This window comes from Pteropus alecto, unplaced genomic scaffold (genome assembly GCF_000325575.1).
Source record: "Pteropus alecto unplaced genomic scaffold, ASM32557v1 scaffold98, whole genome shotgun sequence".
In the NCBI taxonomy this organism is placed as follows: domain Eukaryota; kingdom Metazoa; phylum Chordata; class Mammalia; order Chiroptera; family Pteropodidae; genus Pteropus; species Pteropus alecto.
The window spans coordinates 37642-65337 of NW_006443570.1; the positions used below are offsets into that span (position 1 = coordinate 37642).

General features: G+C 36.2%; 1 protein-coding gene across 11 annotated transcripts in view; it reads left to right on the forward strand.

The window, feature by feature from the left end:
• The first annotated feature begins 132 nt into the window (after positions 1–132).
• The window catches only part of BRCA1 (BRCA1, DNA repair associated), a 46496-nt gene continuing 18932 nt past the window's right edge, over positions 133–27696 (forward strand). For 3 of the 11 annotated variants that reach the window (XM_006924563.3, XM_025041688.1, XM_006924564.3), the window contains exons 1-12: positions 133–365; positions 1215–1313; positions 6427–6480; positions 12615–12692; positions 13592–13680; positions 14967–15106; positions 16099–16204; positions 17342–17387; positions 18451–18533; positions 19140–22538; positions 22927–23015; positions 25310–25478. In XM_006924563.3, coding sequence (XP_006924625.1) covers positions 1234–1313; positions 6427–6480; positions 12615–12692; positions 13592–13680; positions 14967–15106; positions 16099–16204; positions 17342–17387; positions 18451–18533; positions 19140–22538; positions 22927–23015; positions 25310–25478 — 4333 coding nt within the window. In that variant the 5' untranslated portion in view covers positions 133–365; positions 1215–1233. Of the gene's footprint in view, positions 366–1188; positions 1314–6426; positions 6481–12614; positions 12693–13591; positions 13681–14966; positions 15107–16098; positions 16205–17341; positions 17388–18450; positions 18534–19139; positions 22539–22926; positions 23016–25309; positions 25479–27696 lie in introns of all 11 variants that reach the window. The other 8 variants (XM_015599253.2, XM_025041689.1, XM_015599258.2 and 5 more) reach the window with 8 other exon arrangements.

Sequence of the window (27696 nt, forward strand, 5' to 3'; positions counted from 1 at the left end):
TCTTCCGTCTCTTTCTAATTACGTAACGCAGGGAAAGAATGGATGACCAATCCGGAGCCCAGAGAGACTCTCGGCTCTTTCTGCTCCGCCCTTCCATAACGTGTTTCCGTATCGTATTCTGAGAGGCTCTTGCTCAGCCGCTGAGGCCAGTTTCCGTGGCAACGGAAAAGTGCGGGAATTACAGATAAATTTAAACTGCGACTGCGCGGCGTAAGCTCGTTGAAGCTTCTGGACCGAGGACGGTTCGCGGGGCTTTTTGGATAAGTTGGACCCCCTAACCCGGGAAGCCCAGACGCTTTGTTTTGTGTAACGGTGAGAGAGCCCTGGAGAAGGGAGAGGGGCCTCAAGGGTACTTCGGGAGACAGGTGAGAACAGGTGTGGTGAGAATGGGGAGAGGGACTTGTGAAGGAGAGCAAGATGGATGGTGTCTGGCAGGGGCGGGCTGAGAGTGGAACCTGAGAAGCCTAAGACGTTGAGTTGGGAAATTGTGGGGGAGGGGTGCACTTTGTGGGTCGCGGGGTGAGGGGAGAAGCCAAGGGTGCGGGAGGGGACTGGGTGTGGCCGAAGAGGAAAACTGATGATAGGAACTGGAATATGTCTTGAGGAGAACGACATAATAGGCTGGTTTATGTGAAAATTGGACTCTGAGGAAGAACTGGAGGCAGGAACGTGTCTGGGAAGAGGAGGAGACAGGATTTTTGTGGGAAGGGAGAGCCTTTAAGAACTGTATTCACACGCGTTTCTGAGAAGGGACAAGAGGAAAGTAGAGGGGCGTCAGTCACAGATGCCGCTGGCATTGGTGTGCCTGAGGATCCTGAGATGAGTGCAGGCAATTGGGAAAGACCAAGGGTGGAGAGCCTTGATTGGTGTTGGTTTTGTTTTTGTTGATTTTTGTTTTAAGCGAGAGAAAACAGCCGGGAGATTTGGAGAAATCCGAGGCAACCACCACTCACCCAATCAGTCACCTTTGCTTGGAGAAAGGGAAAGACCAAAAGGAGGTGGTTGGAGGCTATATGTGAAAACAGAGAATTTAAATGGTCTTAATTACAAAAAAAAAAAGTTTAGAGTTTTAAGAAAGGCTTTTGTCATTAGTTCTATGGTCGCTATAATTCTAAAGCACTCCAATTTTAAATTTCTCTTATTTAAAATGACAATGAAATTAAATTGTTTTTTATAAACATTTTAAAGCATACATTTAAGCCTATGTGTTCAAGTTCATTGTAACAGGAAGAAATGGATTTATGTGCGGATCGTGTTGAAGAAGTACAAAATGTCCTTAATGCTATGCAGAAAATCTTAGAGTGTCCAATCTGGTAAGTCAAAAGAAGAATTTATTAATTTGAGATTCTTCCTCTTAGATTATGTCCTATGCAAATCAATAGAATTGACCTTACATAGTAACAAGAAAAAAATTATGTTTGTTAAGATTAAGCTATTAAAGTTGCTGCTTTTCTTAACTGAAGGGCTTTAAGAATATAGAAAATTACTCCTTTTTCTCCCCTCTGTCTCTCCTTTTCTCTCTCTACCATCTCAACACACATAGCTCCCTATCTTTCCCAGTCCACCAACTGCCTCGATTGGTTCTACATTGGGGCACGGATCTGGTTCAGATTAGTGGCACTTGAACTTTTCATTCGGCTCTAAAACCAGCTTGATCACTTGGAATGGAAATACTTAATAATGGCAAAATAAAATTAGGAATGATTGGTGTCTATAAGTGGGTAGGTCTTTGGGAGAACCTTTGACTGAAACTAGCCCTGTATATTTAAATAATACTACAAGTCCTCAAAGCCTTTAGCAAGTCTCTGACTTTTTGTGTGAGCCTTTGTGTTCATCTTAGAGAGGGGACTAAAATATTCAAGTTTTTTTTTTTAATTGAGGTGTAATTTACATATAGTGAAATGCAAAGATCTTAAGTGTACAAGTCTGTGAGTTTTGACAAGTGTATATATATATATATCTGTGAAACCCAGTCAAGATATAGAACATTTCCATCACCCCGGCAAGTTCTCTTGTGTGTATTCAGGACCTCTTTTTGGCCCTCTACGACCCTGGAGGCCTCTGAATAGACCTGAATTTCAATATAATTAGTTTCTTATATAATTTTACATATTTTTATTTTATGCATTTAAAAGCATTACTTTGAGAAAGGGAGTCATGAGCTTCACCAGCTGCCAAAGGGCACAACAAAGGTTATGAACCTCATCAAGCAGTCACTAGATGATTTCTATGGTGTCTCTTAAATCTACAAAATAAATTAGCCATACTTCAGTCTCTTCCATGAAAAGCCAGAAAAAAAATTTAGAACAACTGTTACCTACCCTCTCCCTCCTTATTCTCTTTACTCTGGTAATTTTGACCTCTTAACTGTTCTTCAGACTTGTAACATTCTTCTGCCTCTGAGCTTTCATGCTTGCTGTTTTCTCTGCCTGGAATCTTCTTCCCTCGATAATTGCATGGCTTGTAAGTCTTGATTGAAATACCACCTTCTCAAAGAAAATTGTCATTTTCAGACAATATTATTTAAAATTTTAACAACTTCACCTGAACATACTCCTTATCCCCTTTTCCTGTTTTATTTTTCTCTGTAACTCTCATTACTGACATTCTGTATATGTAATTTATCTTTTTTCTCTACTCCTACAGAATATAAACCCCATGAGGGCAGAGGTTTTTGTTTGTATTGCTTACTTCTGTGTCCTCAGAGGCATAGTAGCCACTTGGTAAATATTTGTCAAAGGTATTAAATAATACTATATTGGTTCTTTGATAGTTTAGTTGTTTTTAATATGGCGATGGCTAATGGTGGATTTCATTCAAAAAATAAATTGGAAAGCTGCACCTTTTGCTTCTTTCTATAAAGGAGAATAAATTTAAAATTTTCTTTGTGCTTCATGAAAGTCGTTTTTCATATTTGGAGTCAAGTAAATAAGATTAAAGAAAATGGAAGTTGTATTTTCAGAGAGATAGAAGATTTATAAGTAACCTTCTCCCTTCTCAACATTTCAGCCAAACAAAAACAAGAGCTAAATGAGATTTACAGCCTAATTCGTGAAACATCAGAGCCAGAAAAGCAGGAAATGGCAATTGGGGAAAAAAATTGCTTTTGAAAAAGCATAAAACTTACTCATGATAATTACAAAGAGTGATCAAAAAGTCCTCAATAATGTGGCATTTGGGTCCATTTATTTTACATTTCCATGGAACTCAGTCATAAAAACTTTTTTTTTTCTCATTCTGGCAAAATAAACCATCAATTAAAAAACTCAGATACATAAAAGTTAAAAATGCAAGATGAATGTTAATGTTAAATTTTTATTTCAGTCAAGTATTTCACATTTTATAGCTTGTTTTTTTAAATCTGGTTTTTATTAGAAATAGACAGAATTTTAAACTAAAACTGCATCCCAGTCATTGCTAAACCTTAAACTCATTTAATGGAAAGTTTTAGGATGGAAATCATATCTACTTTTTTTTTTTTTTTTTTTTTTAACAGTGCCCAAAACAGTGCAATTTGCTGTTATATCTTAAATGATTCCTGATTGTGACTGGAAACAGTGTTGCTTATGGTAGCTATAGGGTAGGTTTCCAGTTTCTTTGAAGTCTCTAGAGCTGAAATTCCTTCTGTTGGCCTCAGTCACAATTTCTGATAATTGATCATTCTTTTTAACTTTTTACGCCTGACTATATAAAAATTTTAACTTTCAGAAGAGTTTTTGAAAATAGTGTCCTGGTGAGTTGAGTGGTGGTTGTTTTTAGAACCTAACCTAGCTTCGTTTTCCAATACTTAACCCATTTCGAAAGCTCAAAATGGTTTTTAGAACCTAACCTAGCTTCATTTTCCAATACTTACCCATTTTGAAAGCTCAAAATGCAGAAAGGCCTGATTTGAAAAGTGTTTAAAAATATTTGAGTCACTTTTATAGTAAGCACTCTCATCAGGACCTAGAAGAGGAACATTTTAATTTTTTTCTTTTCATTCCCATTCCCTCTTCAAGTTTTTTCTTCAACAGTCATTATCTTTTTACATATTGGAGTTTTCATCTGTTTGAAGTTTGTTTACAGTATGTTTGTATAGTTTGGCTTATAATTACCATACTGAAATATAATCATTTCGGAACTGAGTCAGTGGTGAGAATGAAAGCCATCTGGTATCATAGCTGAATCCAATTTCTCTTTTACTGAGAATGTCTTTGATATCTAGCTTATCTGAGGAATAGTGATTTTGTAACAAATCAGAGTTCTCGTTGTTGGGTTGTTTGTTTTTTTAATCACAAACGTTGGTACAAGTTATCTCAGGTTGTGAACATTTTCCCAAGTAGCACTTAATTTTATTCTCACAGTAGCCTGAAGAGACTGGTAGAATGGGTGACAGTTTCTTTACAGGAAACTGAGGTTTTGTCAGGTAGAATGCTTGACCTGAGGTCACTCTGCTAATAAAAAGAACTGGTAGTAGATACCCTGCTTTCTAACCTTACTCCAGTATTTTTCTTTTTCTTCCCCTGTGCTGCGTCAGAAACCCCATGATTACAAGAGTTGTGTTACCAAATCCTTCACAATGAGGCTGTTGTCCCCCAGTTTTTCTTGTGATCCTTTTCTAAAAAGTTTAACATATAATGAAAAGGACCACATTCCTGTCACACACAAGTTACCTATTGTTTGATGTCCTGCCTGAACTTTACCAAAAATCAGTTTCTAAAGCTCTCATTCAGAATAAAAGCTAAAGAGTTAAAATAGCCTGTAAGTTCCTACCTGCTCAGGTTCCCGGCTACCTCTCTGACCTCTTCTGCTGGTAGTTACCCCCTCGATCATTCCATCCTAGCACCCTACCTACTCTCTGTCCTTCAAAACACCAGGCATGGTCCTGGTCAGAGTCTGTCTTATCTGCCTCCTCTGATGGAATGTTCTTCCCTCAATTGTTGCACAGCTTGTTTCTTCACATTATTCAGCTGTCTGCCACCTTCTGTGAGGCCTTTGCTGACCTGTATATACTCCCCTGCACACGCTGTACTCCCTATCCCCCTTGCCCTTATTTATTTTTCTTTTTAGCACTATTCCCATATGTTCTTGCTCATTTCTCAATCAACTGTCTACTGCAACTAAAAAGTAAATTCTGTAAGAGCAGGCTTTATGTTGTTCACTACTGTATTTCTGTCCCCAAGAACAGTGCATGCATATAGTAGATGCTCAGTAAATACTCTTTGTATTAGTAAATGAATTCATCTCAGGTAGGCCTTAAGATTTTGTGGACAGGTGGGTAGAGATAGGAATTTGGGTGAGGTATTTTCTTGAAACTTTAATTTTTTTGAGTTTATTTTATTATTTTCTTAAGTTAGTATTTATTACATTGTTTTTACAAAGTAATCACAAAGCAACCATCATGTACCTCCTGAATTGAAGTAATAAAAGTACACAGTACCAAAAATTGTTCTTGCCAAAAAGAATCAAACCTTAATCAAGCCTGTAGGTCCACTTTACGGGAAATAGAGGTTAGAAGAACATGTTAAACTACACAATAGGATTACAACCAGCAAAGTCCAGAATGTGGGAAATTCTGCAGGTCAAATGACCTAGTATTTAAGGAAATGACAAAGGCAGAGAAAAGCTATAGATTAAACGAGGCTTAAGACATATCAACCAAACGCAATTTGTAGATCTTGTTTGGATCCCGATTTACCTAGATTTTATCATTAAATTTTTATGAGACAGGAATATTAGAACATTTATTGTATATTAGATGATATTAGCAAAATTATTTTCTAGGAGTAATGTTCTCATGATTATGCTAAAAAAGTCTCTTTTAAAGATATGTCCTGAAATATTTATAGATGAAATGATATGATGGCTGGGATTCATTTTAAAATAATCTGAGCTTTGAGTGGATGTTGGCCATGAATGAAATAAGATTGGCTGTGAGTTGGTAATTGTTTAAACTGGGAGTTCATTTTACTATTTTATTTGTGTAAATGCTTCAAATTTTCCATATTAAGAAATTAAGTAATCACACATACACAAAAGTTTTGTGACGGAATCCAAAAGAAATACAAGATATTTTTGTCTTTGTGGAGCTTAAAGTTTAGTTAAGATACAAGATGTCTTATGATGTCCTATGATAGCTCAAAAAAATAGATCGGCGAAAACTAATGTGAAGTAATATCAGCTAATCTTTTAAATGCTATAGATAGTATAGAGTATTGAAAAGAATAATATTATGTTTTGGTGTCTGAAAGCTCATTGAAGATAAGGATCATATTCTCTGCTGTATTTTTGGCTTCTAGCACAGCAGACATTTAATAAATAGTTATTGAATGCTCTTAAAACCCTACTTTGACTCAGTTATATCCACTTAAAGTTGAACTTCTGTACTAAGAATATATTTATTTTTAAATGAATTATTGAGCCACGTTTTTTTTCCTACCCTTCTAGTCTGGAGCTGATCAAAGAGCCTGTTTCCACAAAATGTGACCACATATTTTGCAAGTAAGTTTGAATGTTTTATATGGCTCCATTATTAACTTTTGTGCTTATCCTTCATAACACAGAAAACACCTAACTTTATAGAAGCTTTAGCTTCTTCAATTAAGTGAAAGAAAATTCTAAGTCTGTTTCATTCTGCCTCATTGAGTACTTTGTCATCATATGTTGGTTGTAGCTGTAGTTCCTGATAAAATATTGGCATATTTATCTAGTGGGATATGAAATGACTTTGAATAGTTATTTGGGTTTTTTTTGTATTCATAGGTGGAAGCAGATTGCAAGCAATTGTGAAATAAGTAAATTGTGTTTTAACCTTGCCAGTTTCTCTGTTCATTTCACATGTCCTGCTTTCTTCCTTGTAAGGTTCAATGTAGGACCAGTTTCTTTGTAGATCAATACTTTTGTAACATAAAATTTAAAAGTACCAATATTTAAAAGGTTACAGAGAGCTACAGATTGATTTTTTATACGTGAGACTTACACTGTTTCTTGATGAGAATCTTCCTGAAATGTACGCTTTTCTGTCACCTTGAATAATGAATACATAGTAGTACAGTGAGTAAAGAAGAGATTAAATTATCAACATTCATTACTTTCAGAGCTTGTGGAAGAAGGAAATTACAGGCAGAGAAAATAATATGATCAAGGGTAAGAGAAGAAAGTAGAATATGTCCTAAGAAGAAGACACTAACTTTGCCTATGTGTTAAGAAGTTGCGTTAGAAGAGGAGGGAGCCCTCAGAGGAGTGATGACATTTGCAAGACAGAGAAAGTCCAGGAGGAAGTAGAAGGGATCGGAAATAGAAAATGAATATAAGAGAGAGAAATAATTGTTATTCATAAGCAGTAATGAAAGAAAAGAAGAATAAGTCCACAGAAAATTTCTGATGGAGAGTTGGGGGAGTTGTAGTTTGAGCTCAGTGAAGTCGGAGGTACAGACATCTGTTGAGATTGAAAGGGTTAAAGTTAGCAACTGGGGGAGAATGAGAAAGGCTCGCAACTCCTAATACAGAGAATATGATAAGCAGAAGAACCAGCCGTATTTCAAATAATATATTAGAATTATAAGTAGAGTATAATACCCAAGTAATAGATCAACTTTTTCATGACATCTCTTTTGTTGTAATATTTTTATAATCTGAATACCTCTTGGATCTGTATGGTGAAAAAGCTGGAGAAAATACCCCAAGCATTAATTGTATTTTCTCAGGATGAATTCTAATTGCTAATGATAAAGTAGCTTTATAGACTGGGGTAAGCCTGTAGTTGTAAAATCTTTTATGAGATATACAAAAAAGATAATACCAGTCTAGAAAAAAATAATTAGGCCATTCATACATTAGCTTACAGTTTCTAAATAACAAATGAAATGTATACTACTTCTTGGAAGACCTAGAACCATATTATCCAAAGAGATATGAGTCGTAGGTATAACTTAAATTTCCTGGTAGCCATATTACTAAAAAGTAAAATAAAAAAATTTTAAATTACAGTTATATATTTATATTTTTAAACCTAACTATGACTAGAATTTTGCCATTTCAAAATATAATCAATATGAAAATATTTTCCTCCTCCCACAGTATGAAAATATTAATGAGATTTTTTTTTGACATTCTTTTTTTTGTAGTAAGTTTCTAAAAGCCTGTGTTTTTCCATACTTATAGTACATCTCAATTCAGACTAGCCATATTTCAGTGCTCACTAGCCACATGTGGCTAGTAGGTGCTGTATTATATGGTGCAGCTCTAGGAACTTACTACTCAGAGTGGGACTCGTGGACCTGCAGCAATCACGTTACATGGGCACTTTCTAGAATCTCAGCTCTACTCCAAACTTTCTGAATCAATCTGCATTTTAACAAGATTTTCCAGAAGATTCTTGTACACATGAAAGTTTGGTAAGCAGTATTCTGGAATGATGACCTCCCCATACACTTATTTGGAGGATACTGAGATAATAAGAGGGACCAGACCAGGGATGGCTGAGGTGTGAGGAGCAGATAGACCAAGTAAGGCAAGTCTTGGAGTCAGCTGACTGAGGAGATCCAGGTAAGTGGTGAGTCTGTCAGGGATGTTTGATAGCTAGATACATTAGATCATAATATCAGGGGATTTTGGAGTCTAGCAATGAGTTGATATGTCAGTAGTCCAGAAATAGGCAAGAAATGGATAGTCTAGCAAGTAGATTGAACATACATAGTCTCTCAGGAGTGTAGCAGCAGAAATGAGCAGAAGTTCAGGGTGGAGGTTATAAGGGACAAAATGGAGCAGGGATTCAGCCATAGGAGGCTAAGGGTTAGGGGTTAAGACTTGTCCCTAGGAGATGGGCCTTGACCCATGAGACTGGGATACCAGGCATGGCGCCTAGGCACACTCTCCCAGATAACAGGTTCAGGATAGATTCTTAATAGTCGAAACTAAAGTGCAAACGAGATTTGATTAAGAAAATAGAGCCTTATAGAAACTGACAGGGTTCGGTGAGACCAGCAACATAAGGATGCTGAGATGCTAAGCTGTGGGACTCTGGGTATTTATTTCCTTTAACTAGGGATCATATTGGTCCATAATCTTAGTTCTGTTGACAGGAATCCAGGCCACCCAAAATAATCAAAGGTAACCAAAAGCCAGCCTGCCTTTATTTTTGCCTAGACTTAGAACTATTAATTTATTGCTTCCTGCCAGGATAGACTTGAACAAACAGCTCAAAATTAGATGAGTTTCCATGACATTGTTAAACTGCTCCGGGTATAATAGATGTGCTTAAAAATGAGTACTCTCTGAAAAATCCCTCAAATTAGTTTGAAGCACTGTGATTTTACTATTTTCTATCAGCTTTTTCTTAAAAAGTTGAAGACACCCTTCAGAAAACATACTGCATTTGCTTAAAAATGTGTTGCCTCTCCTTAAGCATTAGAAATCCAAGCCCAAAACTTGTCTTAGATCTTTTCACTGAGAACCTTGTGTAGAAATTATACATGTGTTCTTATTTAATTGGTATATTATATAATTTCCCAAAGCTCTAAAACAATTTAAAAATTTTTTCTTCCGAGCCCCAAAGGAGATGCCAATATTCTTTTGATCTGTCAATATTTTCCTTAGTTCAGTCTTTTCAAGTCATGTACAAGTACATTTTCTCTTGAGTTTAGTTAATAACCTTTATGCATCTGTTCTTTTTCTAGCAGAAAGAGAGATTGGAACCCATATCTTGGTTGATTTCTACATACCTAGTTCTCTTGTGTTATTTATGTAATTATTGTACAGGCTACAACACTATAGTTTAGCTACTGTGTTCCACAGTACTATGCTCATGGAATTTTCTCCCTATCCCCACTCTGAATTGTTGAATTGTACCATTTGTCAGTGTAATGCATTGAAGCCTCCTAGAGCCTTTATGGTAGAGAGTACGGGTAGTATTTGTTTCTTCTCAAGGAGTGATATCCTGTATTCTGTGGCTCTTTAAAGAGAATTTACATATAATACAGGTAGTTTTTTGATACCCTTTTTCCATAAACTAAGGAGTTGTTGCTGGTAGTTAAAGCATCTGTATAGGTAAAGAAGATCCCCTGAGCCTCCTTGGCTATACCTACCTATATTCACTTGCTCCAGTAGAATGACCATGAACTTTGCTGCAGTTCAATTTCAGATCCCATATCACCTTTACCACTTGATTACTGTGAATCTGGGACAAGTCTCTCCTATAAAATGAAGATAATACTTAAGGGTCTTTGTGTGAATTAAGAGAGGGCAGTGCATGTTAAAGGACCTGGTCAGTAGAAAGTGTTCCCTAAGTGTCTGGTTCACCAGTCCCACTGCTTTTTCAGCACCCTTTTTCCTTTCTTGGCTCTCTTCAATGTCCATATCTGTTCTCTGCTTCCTTCCCTAGTCACCTCCCTAGCCAGAATAATATGTCCTTTATAATGGCAGGGATTTTATTCTGCTTTTCCACTGAATCCCTTACATCTGGAACAGTGCCAGACATGTAGTAAATTTTGGTTGTATGAGTGAATCGCTGCTTTTAATGATCACCATGGCTATCTCTTCTGTTCTCTTCTCTTTTTACCTTTCTACTTTTCTTTTTTCTTGAATCTTCTTTTGTCTTCTTCCTAAGAGAACATTGATCTTTATAAACATTTCCAGCCAATAGAAGCAGTTATTTCCTTTGTTAAGGAAGCTGACTCATTAGAGTATATTGTATGTGTTCTTCAAGTCTTCTTAGCCATATTCATTGTCTGAGACTACCAACAAAATTGTTCGATATCCAGAGCCATTCTAAAGCCTAAGTGTCCCAGAAGACTTCCTTAGACTTCTAGTGAGCAGCTTGGTTTTGCTAGACACTATGTCAGGCATTGTTAATGTTAAAATGAGATCATTTTCTCCCTGCCTTGAGGTTTTTATTTAACATTTTTATTGTGACATAATTTACATGCTATGAAATTCACCGGTTTAAAGTGTACATTTCAGTTTTTTAAAATATATTCAGAATTTTACATCCATCACCACAATCTAAGTTTAAACATTTCGTCACCTCAAAAGAAACCCTTACCCATTAGCAGCTACTCCCCATTCCCACCTCCTTCGACAAGCACAAATCTTTCTGTCTCCAGATTTGCCTGTTCTGGACATTTCAGATAAATGGAATCATGCAATACATGGCCTTTTGTCTGGCTTCTTTCATTTAGCGTAATGTTTTCAGAGTTCATCCAATATTGCAGCTTGTGTCAGTACTTCATTCTTTTTTATGACTGAATAATATTCTGTTGTGGATATACCACATTTTGTCTTTCTAGTCATGATTGGTGGACATTTGGATTGTTTCTGCTTTTTGGCTATTATGAATAATGCTATGAATATTTGTGTACAAGTTTTGCATGTACTTATATTTTCGTTTCTCCTGGGAAGAAATCTAGAAGAAGAATTACAGAGTCAAATGATAACTTTCTGTTTAATATTTTGAGGAACTACCAAATTGTTTTCCAAAATAGCTGTTGTCCAAAGTGGCTGCATTGTTTTATATTTCTACCAACAATGATTAAGGATTTCAATTTCTCTGCATCTTCCCTAATACCAGTTTTTTTTATTATTGTCATCCCAGTGGATGTAAGGTGGCATCTCATTGTGGCTTTGATTCGCATTTTCCTAATGACTAATTATATTGAACATCTTTTATGGGCTTGTTGAACATTTATATATCTCCTTTGGAGAAAATGTCTTTTCAAAACCTTCACTCTTTTTTAATTGGGTTATTTCTTTGTTTATTATTGAGTTATAAGCATTCTTTATATATTCTGAATGCAAATCCCCCATCAGATATATGATTTGTACATATTTTTCTCATTCTATGGATTGTCCTTTCACTTTCTTCATGGTATTGTAGCATAAAAGTTTTTAAGTTTGATGTAGTCCAGTGCTTCTGTTTTTTCCTTTGGTTGCTTGTGTTTTTGGTATTTATTTAAGAAATCACTGCTTAACCCAAGGTTACAGAGATTTGGTTTTAGTTCTTACATTTATTTCTGTGATCCATTTTGAGTTAATTTTTTTGTGTTGCGTGAGGTGGGAGTCTAGCTTCATTTTTTACAAGTAGGTATCTAGTTTGTCCCAGCACTATTTGTTGATAAGATTATTCTTTTTCCATTTAATTATCTTGATGTTTAAAGTCAATTGATCATAGATGTGTGGGTTTCTTTTTGTACTCTCAATTCTATTCCATTGATGTGTATGTCTATCTTTATGCCAGTACCATACTGTCTTGGTTACTGTAGCTTTGTAGTGAGGTGCTGAGTATTTAAACTAATTATAGTCATTTTACTTGAACTATTTGCCATTTATGTCTGATGATGCAGCATAATTATCATTAAATATGCCATATTAACTCTTTAATAAGTTTTATTTGATCATAACAGTAAGCCATATGCATTTAAGTTCAGTTTTCATAGATGATTGCTTATGTACTTTGGTTTTTTGCTAATGCAGCATCCAAAAATAATTAAAGCCATTGGTTGTAATTCACCTGCCATTACCTTTAAAATGGCTTTTAAGGGCAGTTGTGAGATTATCTTTTCATGGCTATTTGCCTTTGAATATTCTTTCTACAAAAAAGGGTAACTCGAATTGTTCTTCTCATTCTTTATAATTTATAGATTTTGCATGCTGAAACTTCTCAACCAGAAGAAAGGGCCATCACAGTGTCCTTTGTGTAAGAATGATATAACCAAAAGGTATACAATTTGGGTAGTGATGGGAGGATGGAAGCAACAACAGCAGTAAAAAAGTAGAAATTCCTGAATAATGTAGCTGTGTTCCTATCAAACCATTCCTCAGTAGAAAATGTTTAAAAAAGTGTTTAGCTGATAGAGTAAATTATTTCTTAAGGCATTTTCTTGAAAGTTTTATGGTACCTCTGCCTTAGACAGGTATTAGCAATTCACTGCCTTTTTCTAATGCTTCTGGTCAATGCTAGAACTTGCAGTCTTATCTAAAGTAGGACTGTACCACCCTGCCCCCATCGTCTTCTGATCCTGCTTTTAATTTTCTTCCTTGAATTTATTTCTATTTAATTATTTACATACACACAATGTATTTACATACCGTGCATCCCTCCGGACAGGACCTAAGTTCTCTTAGGACATTGGCTTTGGTCTGTCTCAATCAACACTTTTTCCAGTATTTGGCACATATTAGTTGCTCACATGTTTAAAGGAATAAATGAATAATATTGTCTTACAGCTTTACTAAATGAAAATCTTTGGGCATTGTCTGTCATCATTTGACAGAAATCCTTGAGAGCTAGTGGGAAGTTGGGTAGATAGGGTTCATATGTTAAGAATAATAAGTTCTCTGTGCACTGGATTTATACCTACTATGGATTTAGAGTGCCATTATTTTAGATAGCTGTAGGCTTTCGGAAGACTTGAATGACAAAAAAAAATTATAAAAATCTATTTAATATCAATAATGTTTTGATTATAGTGTAAAGTCACTGAAAGCTCTGTTCTTTGAATATAGTTTTTCTCCTGTTGCTGCATCTTTTTTAATTGTTTACATGTCTTTCCTTATTTTGTCCTTAAAAAGTTGATAATTACTTGCTAAGTGTATCTCTCAAACAATTTAATTTCAGAAGCCTACAAGAAAGTACAAGATTTAGTCAACTTGTTGAAGAGCTATTGAAAATCATTCATGCTTTTGAGCTTGACACGGGATTGCAGTGTAAGTGTTGTTTAGCTCCAGGGGCCAGTGCTCAAGTGGCTGTCCATTAAAACTCAGGAGGAAGTTTACACAATTATTTTCTCTGAATGGGTGATAAGACCTTTTGATTTAGTTTAATTTTAGCTCTTTATCTGTAATCTATCTTTTAAATCATTCCCACTGGTCTCACACTTTATTGATCATAAGATTCACATTTTTCACATTGAGGGCAACTTACCATCAATGGTGTGTCATTGTTTAATTTAGTGTTTTTTATTGGTAGTATAGAAAATAATGGTACTTCTTACATGGTTGGTATCTTAGAGTCAGTGAAATGCGATTTAATAGGCAAACTTTTTAGTATTGAGGTGAGGAAAAAGGAGTAGAAATAACTTTGATGGTCTATGTATTTGTTTCCTGGGAGCAGAATTTCCAAAGTTGATTTAGAAAATATTATAGATTGGCCCTTCTCTTATAGGAAGTGACCTCTTACAGGAAGTTTACCCAAACTTTTCCTTCAGACTCTCACAAGGTATAACATGACCCCAGGAAGAAATGTGACCCTGCAGTGCCATAGGCCAGACAATATACTTGAGAATGTGATGTTTATTCCACAGAAAATAAGTACTAGAAGACCCATGCAGCACCGGAAACTAGAAAGAAAGTGGGTGGATGTCTCCCTTTGGAAAATGACTATCAGTAACACTGGGAGCCACAGCTGTGTCTGCTATTAGACAAAGGCTCCTTTCTTGGCCTTGCACCCGAGTAATTGTGGTTTCCCCAGGTTCTACATCGAGCGATTATACCAAGGTTAACCTCATCTGACTAGGTCTGGCTGTCATGTTTCTGGTTATTATGGAGACTTTCCTGGCTGAAGCCTAGTGTAGCCAGGAGTCTCTAAATGGATCCAGGCCCCGCAGCTGATCAGGGAGACGATGAATGTTTGATCAAGTTAGACCCACTGATTTCTTAACAGTTTCCTATAGAACTGGCATTCCTCGCTCTATCTAGAGCTTTTCCAGGACAAAATGATAGCATTTGTTTTCTGTACTCCTCACCTGGGGCAGGTGACAGAACTGGGCATAAAGATTAATAAAATATTTATTTATGCAACATAGAACAGTGTCTTTTCTCTACCAATATACCATTTCTGTCATAAGTCAAACTTCAAAAAAATTTTTTTTAGCTAAACTTTAATGCATTTTTTTAATATAACTAAGAGCATACACAGGATTTCTCTTGGTGTTTTGATTACAGTGAATACATTTTTTAACTCTGAAAATAATGTTTTTCCTTGTAATTCACAGTTGCAAACAGTTACAACTTTTCAAAAAAGGAAAATAACTCTCCTGAACATCTAAATGAAGAAGTTTCTATCATCCAAAGTTTGGGCTACCGAAACCGTGCCAAAAGACTTCGACAGAGTGAACTTGAAAATTCTACCTTGGTAAAGCCATTTTCATTTATTCTGGTAACATCTCTTTATTGAGCATTGTGAATTAGTGAGTTAGTGATTTATATAAAAAGTCAGTAAACAAGGTAAGATGGTAAATTAAGTGGTTGGGCAAATGTTCTAATGAAGAAGGATTAGAGGAATTGAGAGAAGGTCTATGTGCCCAGTATGGGCAAAAGACCTTACAGGCCAGGCCTTTCCTCTACTTTAAGTGCTTTATCCATTCTCGTGCTTGTCTAAAATAGCCACAAGGTCACTGATGGTTTTAAGCTTGCTAGTTTTTAAAATAATCATCTTATGGCAATTCTCCAGGCATGAGGGAAGTATCTTCTATTTTATTTCTTTTGAAAGTTGCCTGAAAAGAAAATCAGTTTTAACATTTGAAAATTGCTTCAATTTAAAACGTGTAATTGTCACACACAAAAAGGCAGTGATTTGCACTGTTGTTACTCATATGCGAATGGACAATAGAGATCTCAAAGATAATAATTCTTATAGTACCAGCATTCATTTTTCAGTAGATGCTGAAGGGCTCTAAGAGAAGAAGGAAAGCTTTATTAGAGTAATGTTATGTTTTTAAATATTCTTTCTTGTACCGAATGTTCTTAAGACTTCTGGATTTTTAGTATTTTTATTCTTTTTTAAAAATTTATTTTATTTTAGTTGCCAACACTGTTATTAGATATGATTGGAAATGTGTACTAAATGAATCTTATTCTTTTTCTATAATATAAAGTATTAGCTTCAAAATATGCATTTCTTAGAAAAATTTAAAACAACAGAGAGAAGAAAAAGTATTCAAACCACACAGAACTTAACACATGTTGGCGTGTAGTTTGCCAAGTGTGTTTTCCAGGTATCATAAATTTCAGCTAATTAATTACAGTCTATTTGTTTTGTCCATGACCTTGAGTTTCTCTCCAGGTTAAAAAAAAAGAAAATCAAAGAACTAGCCAATAATTAGTCAATCATTCTTTATTGCTTAGCAGGAAACCAGTCTTAGCGTCCAACTCTCTAACCTTGGAATTGTGAGATCTCTGAGGACAAAGCAACAGATACAACCTCAGAATAAGTTTGTCTACATTGAATTGGGTAAGAGTCTCAGATTTAGTAAGTTTAGAGCAATAGTTGTTGGATTCTTTGTTTTACAGCTTTACCAAAAACCTTGGTCATAATTTACACAGTGGCAGAGAGCTTTGGGAAGTGGAAAAAAATAATTTTACTAGCTTTATGGTATGTTTATAAATAATGTAAAAGATGCAGCTCTCATCTTAAAGAACCTTTCTTTATAAAGAGAGCAAAAGAAAGATGTCCAGTTACAAGTATGTGTAAATAAATATATAGCAGTTCCTCAAATAATTCTTCTGTTTTTATTATGACGTTGAGATGCTATTGGAACTTAACTCTCTTTTGTATCAGTTAGTCTATAGTAAAATTGGTTTCGGATATGTTTTGTTCTGCTTAAAGTTGCAGAACCTGTTGACGACATTAAGTGAGGACTCACTCCACATTGGAAAGATGGAGATTTGGGATAAGAAAGAACATGATGGGTTGGCTACAGCATTTGAAAGGATCCAATATAAATTATATTAGACTAGAAGACTTTTAAGAAAAGCTGAGCTTAGTTTAGACAGTTTTCTCTAATCATTTTATCTTTTAGAACATATTAACAAGTGGAGAGAGGGGCCCTTCTTTGGCCTCACAAGCGCCACCATATGTTTACCATAGCACTTACCAGATTTTCTTGAAATTATTTGTATGTCTTTTCCCTTCCTAAAGTTCCTAGACCGTATCATAAAAACAATCAAAATGACTATAATAGCAAATATTTATGAGTACTTAATGCAGTCTAGACACTGTTGTATTTTACTTGTATAACTGATTGAAATGCATGACAAACCTCAGAGGTTGTTACTATTGTTATACTTATTCTCCAGCTGAAGAAATTAAGGCACAGAGAGGTTAAGAAATTTTGCCAAGGTTGTAAAACTAGTAAGTGGCAGAGCCATGATTCAAATCTAGGAATTCAGGCTTCAGAGCCAATGCTTATAATCACTTCTCTGTATTGCCTGACTTATGTATCATTGTGCCTGCCATATAGTGAGAGCTGGGTAAATATTTCTTGAATGAATATCTGTCTTGTAAAAAGTATGTTTTTTGAGTTTAACTCTTTCAATAAAAGTCCTTTTATTGACTTGTTATTTGGGGGTATCTGGGGAAATTTTTTAGGATCCGATTCTTCTGAAGAAACAGTTAATAAAGCAAGTTCTTGCAGGTGAGTCAGAGAACCTTTGTCTATGAAGCTAGCATTTTTGTATTTAGTTAATATTAACGATTGGTATTTCTTTAGAATTATGGCACTGAAATAGACCATTTACTTAAATCTCCTCATTTTTTAAAATTGTTTATTGGGGTAACATTGGTTAATACAATTATATAATTTTCAGGTGTACATCATAATTTGACATCTGTATATTCTATTGTGTATAAAATCTCCTCATTTTATAGCTGAGAAAATACCTTTTTTGCTTGATTTCCTAGTAAAGAGTCCAAAAGTTTAAAATAACAAAAATCTGCAGAGACTCGCCTCCACCAGAGGGTTCTGCTGTGTTCTAGCTTAGTTCCTCATGTACAGTAGTATCAACACAGTGGTAATTGTGGCTGATGAAAATATTCAAGGACTCCATTTTCAGTTCTTTCCTTCCTCTGTTCCTTAATTCCATCTATTCCTCAAACTTTGTCTACATAAATTATACAATAACCTACAAGCAGCCCTTAACTGTGTTACCTGTCAAATTGCTTTCCTTAGGAATTATTGCTTGACCTTAGTATCTGTGATGGCTTGTCTAAATTATGATGGTGTCCTTGCCAATCAGATTTTGTTTGCAAATGACTTTTTCTTAATCTCTCAATTGGGAGGAAATGGTTTTTAGCCTGTAAAGAAGCACAGAAGGCAGAGTTACAGAATGGCGCATTCTTTGCGTTCTGTTGGGATGTCTGCTCCACCCTAGTGCTCCCTTTGTTTAGATCTTTGTTCTTGCTCATTAAGATATACTTTTAAGTTTTGTGTGTTTTTGCTTTGCTGTATTTTTGGCTGCTGTTTGTTGTTTAAATGGGCTATCTTTTAAGTTTTGGCTTTCTTTGGCATGTCCATAAAACAATGCTCTATACTCCTGCTCTGATTTTTGTGACTATGTATTCTCAGTCTAAGTGAATCAAATTGATCAACTTACCGCAACCCTACCCAGAGGAGCTAAAATACTTGATCTTGCTCATTTGACAGCTCTTTGAGTATATAATTAGTGTTTCTCATTAAGGCTTCTGTCTTTTCTCTGTAGTGTGGGAGATCACGAATTGTTACAGATCATCCCTCAAGGAGCCAAGGCTGAAGCCAGTTTGAATCCTGCAAAAAAGGATAATGGCAAGTCTTCTCAACATAACAGGCACTGAAGAGAGAATGAGTAGATACAGAACTGTAATTAGATTATTCTGAAGGCCATTTGGGACATTTATAATTTACAACATCTCTTGGCAGAGTTAGAATATCGTTCTTTCTCAGATGTTATGGTACAGTCTGATCTATTTCAGTTGTATTCGACTGATATGATTATAATAGTAACCTATGTAACTGGTCGTTGACTTTTAATTGGTGTGTTTATATTTCTTCTTTTGCGTACTGGTATTTAAATAAAGGGAATATGAGTCCGAAGATAAAACAGAGCACTGTATGATGTCCAAACAGTCTGCTTTTAATTCACTGTTAGAGGTTAGGGAAATAGGAGGTGTGGTTTATGAGTAGGGGAAATTCTGAAATTAAAATTTTAATTGTCTCAGGTGGAACTAATGAGAATCTAGATAAATAGGAATTAAGTAAAAGAGTATAAGTTACATCTTTTGTATACTTGGTTGTTTAAGAGGTTAGTTTCTCTAAAATTAGCTAGTTTCATTTCCACTCCTAAGTTGTATTAAGTGCACTTTTTCATGATAATTCAGTTGTTAATCACCTGTTGTTTTTGTATATCTTCAGATGCTTGTGAGTTTTCTGAGGATATAACGAATATTGAACATCGTAAATCCAGTAATAACGATTTGACTACCACTGAGAAGCATGCAGCTGAGAAGCATCCAGAAAAATATCAGGGTAGTTCTGTTTCAAACTTGCATGTGGAGCCATGTGGCACAAATGCTCATGCCAGCTCTTTACAGCATGAGAACAGTTTATTATACACTAAAGACAGAATGAATGTAGAAAAGACTGACTTCTGTAATAAAAGCAAACAGCCTGGCTTAGCAAGGAGCCAACAGAACAGATGGGTTGAAACTAAGGAAACATGTAACGATATACAGACTTCCAGCACAGAGAAAAAGGTAGTTCTGAATGCTGATCCCCTGAATGGGAGAATAGAACTGAATAAGCAGAAACCTCCATGCTCTGACAGTCCTAGAGATTCTCAAGATATTTCTTGGATAACACGGAATAGTAGCATACAGAAAGTTAATGAGTGGTTTTCCAGACGTGATGAAATATTAACTTCTGATGTCTCACCTGATGGGAGGTCTGAATCAAATGTGGTAGAAGTTCCAAATGAAGTAGATGGATACTCTGGTGCTTCAGAGAAAATAGCTTTAAAGGCCAATGATCCTCATGGTGCTTTAATGTGCGAAAGAGTTCACTCCAAACTGGTAGAAAGTAATATTGAAGATAAAATATTTGGGAAAACATATCGGAGGAAAGCAAGCCTCCCTAACTTGAGCCACATAACTGAAAATCTAATTACAGGAGCATCTGCTATAGAACCTCAGATAACACAAGAGTATCCCCTCACAAATAAACTAAAGCGTAAAAGGAGAACTACATCAGGCCTTCATCCTGAGGATTTTATCAAGAAAATAGATTTGGCAGTTGTTCAGAAAACTCCGGAAAACATAATTGAGGAAACTGACCAAATAGAGCAGAATGGTCATGTGATGAATAGTACTAATAATGGTCATGAGAATGAAACAAAAGGTGATTATGTTCAGAAGAAGAAAAATACAAACCCAACAGAATCATTGGAAAAAGAATCTACTTTCAAAACTAAAGCTGAACCTATATGCAGCAGCATAAGCAATATGGAACTAGAATTAAATATCCACAGTTCAAAAGCAGTTAAGAAGAATAGGCTGAGGAGGAAGTCCTCTACCAGGCATATTCATGCACTTGAACTAGTAGTCAATAGAAATCCAAGCCCACCTAATCATACTGAACTACAAATTGATAGTTGTTCTAGCAGTGAAGAGCTGAAGGAAAAAAATTCTGACCAAATGCCAGTCAGACACAGCAAAAAACTTCAATTCATAGAAGATAAAGAATCTTCAACTGGAGCCAAGAAGAATAACAAGCCAAATGAGACAATCAATAAAAGACTTGCCAGTGATGCTTTTCCAGAATTAAATGTAACAAACATACCTGGTTTTTTTACTAATGGTTCAAGTTCTAATAAACTTCAAGAGTTTGTCAATCCTAGCCTTCAAAGAGAAGAAATAAAAGAGAACCTAGGAACAATTCAAGTGTCTAATAGTACCAAGGACCCCAAAATTTTGATCTTCGGTGAAGGAAGAGGTTCACAAACTGATCGATCTACAGAGAGTACCAGTATTTTATTGGTGCCTGAAACAGATTATGGCACTCAAGATAGTATCTCATTACTGGAACCTGACATCCCAGAGAGGGTAAAGACAGCACCAAACCATCATGCAGCAATTAAAAACCCCAGAGAACTTATTCATGGTTGTTCTGAAGATACTAGAAATGATGCAGAGGGCTTTAAAGATCCATTGAGATGTGAAGTTAACTACACTCAGAAGACAAACATTGAAATAGAAGAGAATGAACTTGATACGCAGTATTTACAGAATACATTCAAGGTTTCAAAGCGTCAGTCATTTGCTTTGTTTTCAAACCCAGGAAATCTAGAAAAGGAATGTGCAACAGGCTATGCCTACTCCAAGTCCTTGAGGAAACAAAGTCCAAAAGTCACTCTTGAATGTGACCGAAAAGAAAATCAGGGAAAGAAAGAGTCTAACGTCAAGCATGTGCAGGCAGTTTATACAACTGTAGGCTTTCCTGTGGTTTGTGAGAAAGAAAAAAAGCCAGGAGATTATGCTAAATATGGCATAAAAGAAGTCTCTAGGCTTTGTCAGTCATTTCAGTTCAGAGAAAATGAAACTGAACTCACTATTGCAAATAAACTTGGAATTTCACAAAACCCATATCATATGCCATCCATTTCTCCCATCAAGTCATCTGTTAAAACTACATGTAAGAAAAATCTGTCAGAGGAAAAGTTTGAAGAACATTCAATATCCCCTGAAAGAACAATAGGAAATGAGACCATCATTCAAAGTACAGTGGGCACAATTAGCCAAAATAACATTAGAGAAAGCACTTTTAAAGAAGGCAGCTCAAGCAGTATTTATGAAGCAGGTTCCAGTACTAACGAACTAGGCTCTAGTGTCAATGAAGTAGGTTCCAGTGGTGAAAACATTCAAGCAGAACTAAGTAGAAACAGAGGACCAAAATTAAATGCTGTGCTTCAGTTGGGTCTCATGCAGCCTGAAGTCTATAAGCAAAGCCTTCCTCTAAGTAATTGTAAACATCCTGAAATAAAAAGGCAAGGAGAAAATGAAGGAGTAGTTCAGGCTGTTAATGCAGATGTCTCTCTATGTCAGATTTCAGATAACTTAGAGCAACCTATGGGAAACAGTAATGCTTCTCAGGTTTGTTCTGAGACACCGGATGACCTGTTAAATGATGACAAAATAAAAGAGAATATCGGCTTTGATGAAAGTGGCATTAAGGAAAGATCTGCTGTTTTTAGCAAAAGTGTCCAGAAAGGAGAATTCAAAAGGAGCCCTAGTCCCTTAGCCCATACAAGTTTGTCTCAAGGTCGCCGAAGAGGGGCTAGGAAATTAGAGTCCTCAGAAGAGGATGTGTCTAGTGAGGATGAAGAGCTTCCCTGCTTTCAACACTTATTGTTTGGTAAAGTCACCAAAGTACCATCTTCATCTACCAGATATAATGCTGTTGCCACAGACGGTCTATCTAAGAAAACAGAGGAGAACCTGGTATCACTGAAGAATAGTTTAAATGACAGCAGTAACCGGATAGCATCAGCAAAGGCATCCCAGGAACATCACCTCAGTGAGGAAGCGAGATGTTCTAGTAGCTTATTTTCCTCACAACACAGTGCATCGGAAGACTTGATTGCTAATCCGAACACCCAGGATCCTTTCTTGATGTTTGATCCTCCTTCCAAACAAGTGAGGCATCAGTCTGAAAACCAGGAAGTTCTGAGTGACAAGGAATTGGTTTCAGATGATGATGAAAGGGAAACTGGCCCAGAAGAATATAATCAAGAAGAGCAGAGTGTGGATTCAAACTTAGGTATTAGAACCATCTGTTTTATAGAAATGCACTAAATATTTGTGTCTTTGGGGGAGTACATTTTATGAGTTTCCAAGTACAGTTAAAGTAACTGCTTCTTAAACTTTTATACATGTTCCTCCTAAGGTGCTTTTTCTTAAAAGTTTTTCACCTAGCCAGAACATCTCTATTTGAACATGATTTAATGCCCTAATGGTTGGTGGACTTGCTTCTAGTTTTCATTGTTTTGATATATAGAGGACATCTGGGTGTCCCAAAACAAGGAATGTAATCATTTTGCATGACATTAAAGTGATATTTGTCCTGCCAATGGGAATAGCCAGATACCACAAGTTGCAGTATTTGCTGTCTATTTACATCTGTATCTCTATTTTTATTATCATTAAAGATGAAGCAGCATCTGAGTATGAGAATGAAACTAGCCTCTCTGGAGAATGTTCAAGGCTGTCTTCTCAGAGCGATATTTTAACCACTCAGGTAAAGAGCATGTGTGGCTGTGTCTAGTGTCCTCTGCAGTCAGTAGAATTCATCCCACATTCTTACATTTGGTTATATCATTCCTTAGAATCAATAGTATAACAGTTGTGTGTTCGGTACCTTGTCTCCTCAAATTAGATTGTGATCAACTGGATAGAACTCATGCATGAACTCATGCTACTTTTTATTTGATATACACACATACATGCATACCACTTAGCTCACTGCAGACCACTGAACACTGGATTTAGTGAATAAGCTAAACTTTCAAAACTTATTTGTCCTGTAGCAAGGACATATGAAAGCACTGCTGTATCAAAGGAGAGTCCCGTATTCCACTTTGGTATACTAATGCATTAGCAGTGCAAGTGAGATAGTGAGGAATCACCTGTTCCTGACAGGAGATGTGTTATGGGTGGGGATTCCGAAGGAGACATTCAAGCTGGGCCTTGAAAGATGAGAAATTTTCTAAGAGGAAAGAGAAGGGAGGCAGCAATAGAGGCAAAGGAACAGAGGCATGGAATGCTCAGGAAAGACAGAGTTGTACTGTGTGACTGGAAAATGGCATGTGGGTGGTTTGGGAGGAAAATAAGAGATAATAAGATCAGGGTATGAAGGGCTTTTTGAATATTATGCTTAGGAATTTGAACTTTGTCCTGAAGGTGATAATGAGTAATAATTATATAATTTTCAGAAAGTAATTTATCTGAGCAGTGGTATACCACTGAGGTCCTTATGAAAGAAAGAGGCATGATAAATGTGGCTTTTAAGGAACTTCCACAGTAAGGTAGCTGTATGAAAAGTAGAATTCTGAGTAGCATATTGGGAAATAGAAGAGTAGGACTAATTTTAGAAACACTTAAGAATTGGAATCAAGAAAACTTGGTAAGCAATTTGGTTTTGGTCTCCCAAATGTATCTGGCCAATTGCTTACAGGGAATCATTTAAGTTATAAAGTAATTCCTTTGAGAAAACCCAAAGGAAACTTATCTAACTATAATTCTCCCCTTTACTATTTTTTCTGATTTCTCTAACCTGTTTAATGGCCACATAAAGGTTAGTTGTGATGGTCGTGGCAGCAGTGACTAGTACAGCTTCTGCAGCTTATGGATGTCTGTATGGTTTCCTTCCAAACTGACTGAGGCCATCCCTTTTTGATCAGTGATGGAACTACTCAAGAGCACCACGTGGTGGCAATGGCGCTGCCGCGGACGTGGGCAGCCAGACAGTCTCAGGGCCACACTGGAAGCCATTCATTGTGAATACATTTTCTGGTCATAAAAAGCTCCTGAAAACTATGAGCTCAGTGTAGCAAGAGAGAGTAGATGGCTAGTTTTTAGTAGAGGGCAAAGTCACAAAGTCATTTTCAAGGATGAGAAGAAGAAATGGAGTGTGAAACAATTTGTTTCCCCAGGGGTTGCTGGCAACCATTGATGTTCCTGCTAAAAAGTAATGAAGAAATGAATATTCTGGTAATCTTACCAGATACTTTGCTTATCAAAAACCTTAGACTTAGCAGATTTCTTTTTGAAATGGAAAAATAAACATTAAGAGCCCTATAAGCAGGAAAGGTTTTCTGAGTTGAAAACAATAACTGTCTTTACAGGCTTTCCTCAGGCTCTTTCTGTTGGATCGTGCCCTCTAACAGGTCCTTCTGTGACTTTCTCTAGGTGCCCTGTCCCCATCTAGAATGGCAGCACCATGAGGGCTATATTTGCAGCACTAGCACAGTGTCTGACATAAAATAGATGGTCAACAAATAGTTGTTGAATGAACAAATAGATAAATTAATGAATTAGCTTTTTGCTGTTTCTGTTAGAGACTAAACGTTCAAAGAATCCCAGAAAACTAAGTCCTCACAAGCCAGAAATCAGACATTTTTATATGGACTAACTCAAATCTCTTATAAGTCTCACAATATCAAATCTTTGTAACACAGCCAATGTAAAACATGAACAGAGTCATGCTAATTTTAAATATCAGAAGTGTTTAAGCACCTTAATTTGTTTTTGCTTCCAAGCTTTAAAGAAACCAACTTCAAAAGGACATCACAATAAAGCAGTCTGTTTGGGAGAGTTTGAGGAAATCTTTTTTCCTCAAACGTCATTCTGTAATTTCATGGGCTTTAATTGCATGAATATGGTTGGATTAAAAGGTATTCATCCAGAACTCATAATTTCATACTAGATGATTTTTAATTCCTGTGCTAAAATTAATTGGTGTGACATATTCTTATGTTCTGGCAAGTTTCTACAAGAATGTAACTTTCTTGGTGTCATTTATTGTGTTTGCAGCAGAGGGATACCATGCAAGATAATCTGATAAAGCTCCAGCAGGAAATGGCCGAACTGGAAGCGGTGTTAGAGCAGCACGGGAGCCAGCCTAACATGTCCCCTCCCCTCATAGCTGATTCTTGTGCCCCTGAAGAGCTGCTAAATCCGGAACAAAACACATCAGAAAAAGGTATGTTATATTGACCAAATTCTTCTTAAGCAAAATTCTTCTCCTCCCTAAGCCTTTATCTCCTGAGAAGGATAGGCATAGTTTCAACATTTTATAATCTTTGCTCAGTATATATTTGCTGAGTCACTCCAGGAGAATTTTAGAGCTTTTGTTCTAGTCCCTGCCAGCAACTAATTTACCATTCAGAGAGACCAAGACAGTCATTAAGTGTCATTGTCTGACTGAGTACCCACAATGAGTAGATGCTATGGGGAACCCATAGGAAGCTGAGTGTAATGAGGGAGATTGGAAATAGGTAACCCTCATTATTTTAGATAGCTTAAAAAAAAAACCACTCAGACATATTCCTTGTAATACAGGTGTCAGATCACAAAGCCCTATTTCATGTGCTTTCTGGTTTATAGGAAAAGATACTCTGCTTCAGAAACAATCACAGAGAGCCCAATTATGCATCAGAGTCAGATGCTTTATCACAACGTTGTAATTATTAACAAGGCCAGATGGACCTCTGAGAGGAGGCATTTGGATTACCCAGGCAGGTGGAGTTATCAGAGCTGACTTCCTGTAAGAAGTGAGCACTGAGATGAGGAATAAATAACGTGGCATAAGTGAAGGAAAGTAAGATGAAATTTTGAATATTTAATTGGAAAGAGAATTATAAAGGACAGCACATTAGGTAGATTTTTAAATAGGGTAGATACTTAGATAAATGAGAGGCTAGGCACAGGCATGGGTTCCGGGGAGGAGCTGGTGCTTAGGAGGAGGTAGGTGTGGTGAGCCCTCCCAAGGGTTCTTCACTACTATCTCAGTGATACCTACCTAGCTAACTTAGCGTTACAGTTCCTTCTTCATCACTTTCTTCCCTAGTCCTAATGGAGGCCCTAGGACCTTCCTTTGAATCTTTCTAGGAACTCAAGCCTTAATTATTCAGAACGGTGGCCTTGCCAGGAGTGTGCCTTGCAGTATTTTTATGTTCAGGGAGAAACAGTAGTTCATGCATGAGAAACTAGGAACTCTGTTGCTATGGCAGTGGTTCAAATGTATTTCCTTAAATGCTTTCTTTGTAACTGTATCTTCATTTAGTTCATCTCCCAGATAATGAAGCCCAAAGTCTAGTCCCTAGCATAATTCTCTTCTTTGAGGTATTTTCACCATCTTCAGTCTAAAAACAGACTAAACTTTCAATTTTAATGTACAACTTATAAATGTCTGGTTTTGAATATGTGTGTAAATCTATCTCATCTTTGGGGGTGGGTGTTTATTTTTTTCTGAAGATCTCTAGACAAATGTTTCTGTGTGGCTTGTTTTTAATTTCATAAATGCTATATTTTTATACACTTTTATCATGGATATGAGAACCTTTTTGAAAATTTCTCCTAACTCTCTATACAAAACATTTTTGTTAGAAAGTTTTACTTTATCCTTGGTAATACACTTATTTACTATTCTAGGGTTTTTACATGAAATGTCTTGCTCTCAGCATAGATCTGCCCTACTGTATATCTAAGGGTCATTCCCAAATGTGTATAATATTTTTGTGCAAATGTGTATACTGACCTATTATAAATTATGTGTACCTCCCTCTACAGGTAAAGCTATTTCATATCAGGCACTCGACTGTTTTTTTCTCCTGGATTACCTGTCATTCATAAACAAACATTAGCATTTATAATGTCATAGCCCATTATAGCAGAAGTGGTTTTCAGACACATCTGAGCTTTTTTGTCCCATAGTAAGTTCATTCCTGGAAGCACATATTAAAAATTCCTAGGCTCCTCCCCTGGAAATTCTGAACCACCTGGGTGGATGAGTTATGTGCTTTTTTAAAGCTGCATTTTATTGTGGGTTCTGTATTTTATAGTTTACCATTTCTTAAGGTCTCTCTTCTTCCCCAGTGTCTTTTCCTTTGATTCTCCCAACACTTCGCACAGTACGTAGCGCATAATAAGCAGTCAATAAATTTACTGAATGTTTGATCTGGCCCATATTGCCTACTCATGAAGAATATAACATATAACATATTAAGACCCTCAGATAAGGGAACGATTTAAAGGAGAATACAGTACTGTCTCAGTACTTGGGCTGTGGATACCTGCATTTTTGAAATAAGAATTAAGAAAAAAGAACAGAAAAGTTTCGCCCTGTAGTTTTTAGGTACCATTGAGTTATTGAATAACAATTCAGGATAGCTTATTTTCTTCTTAGCTTGACCCCATTG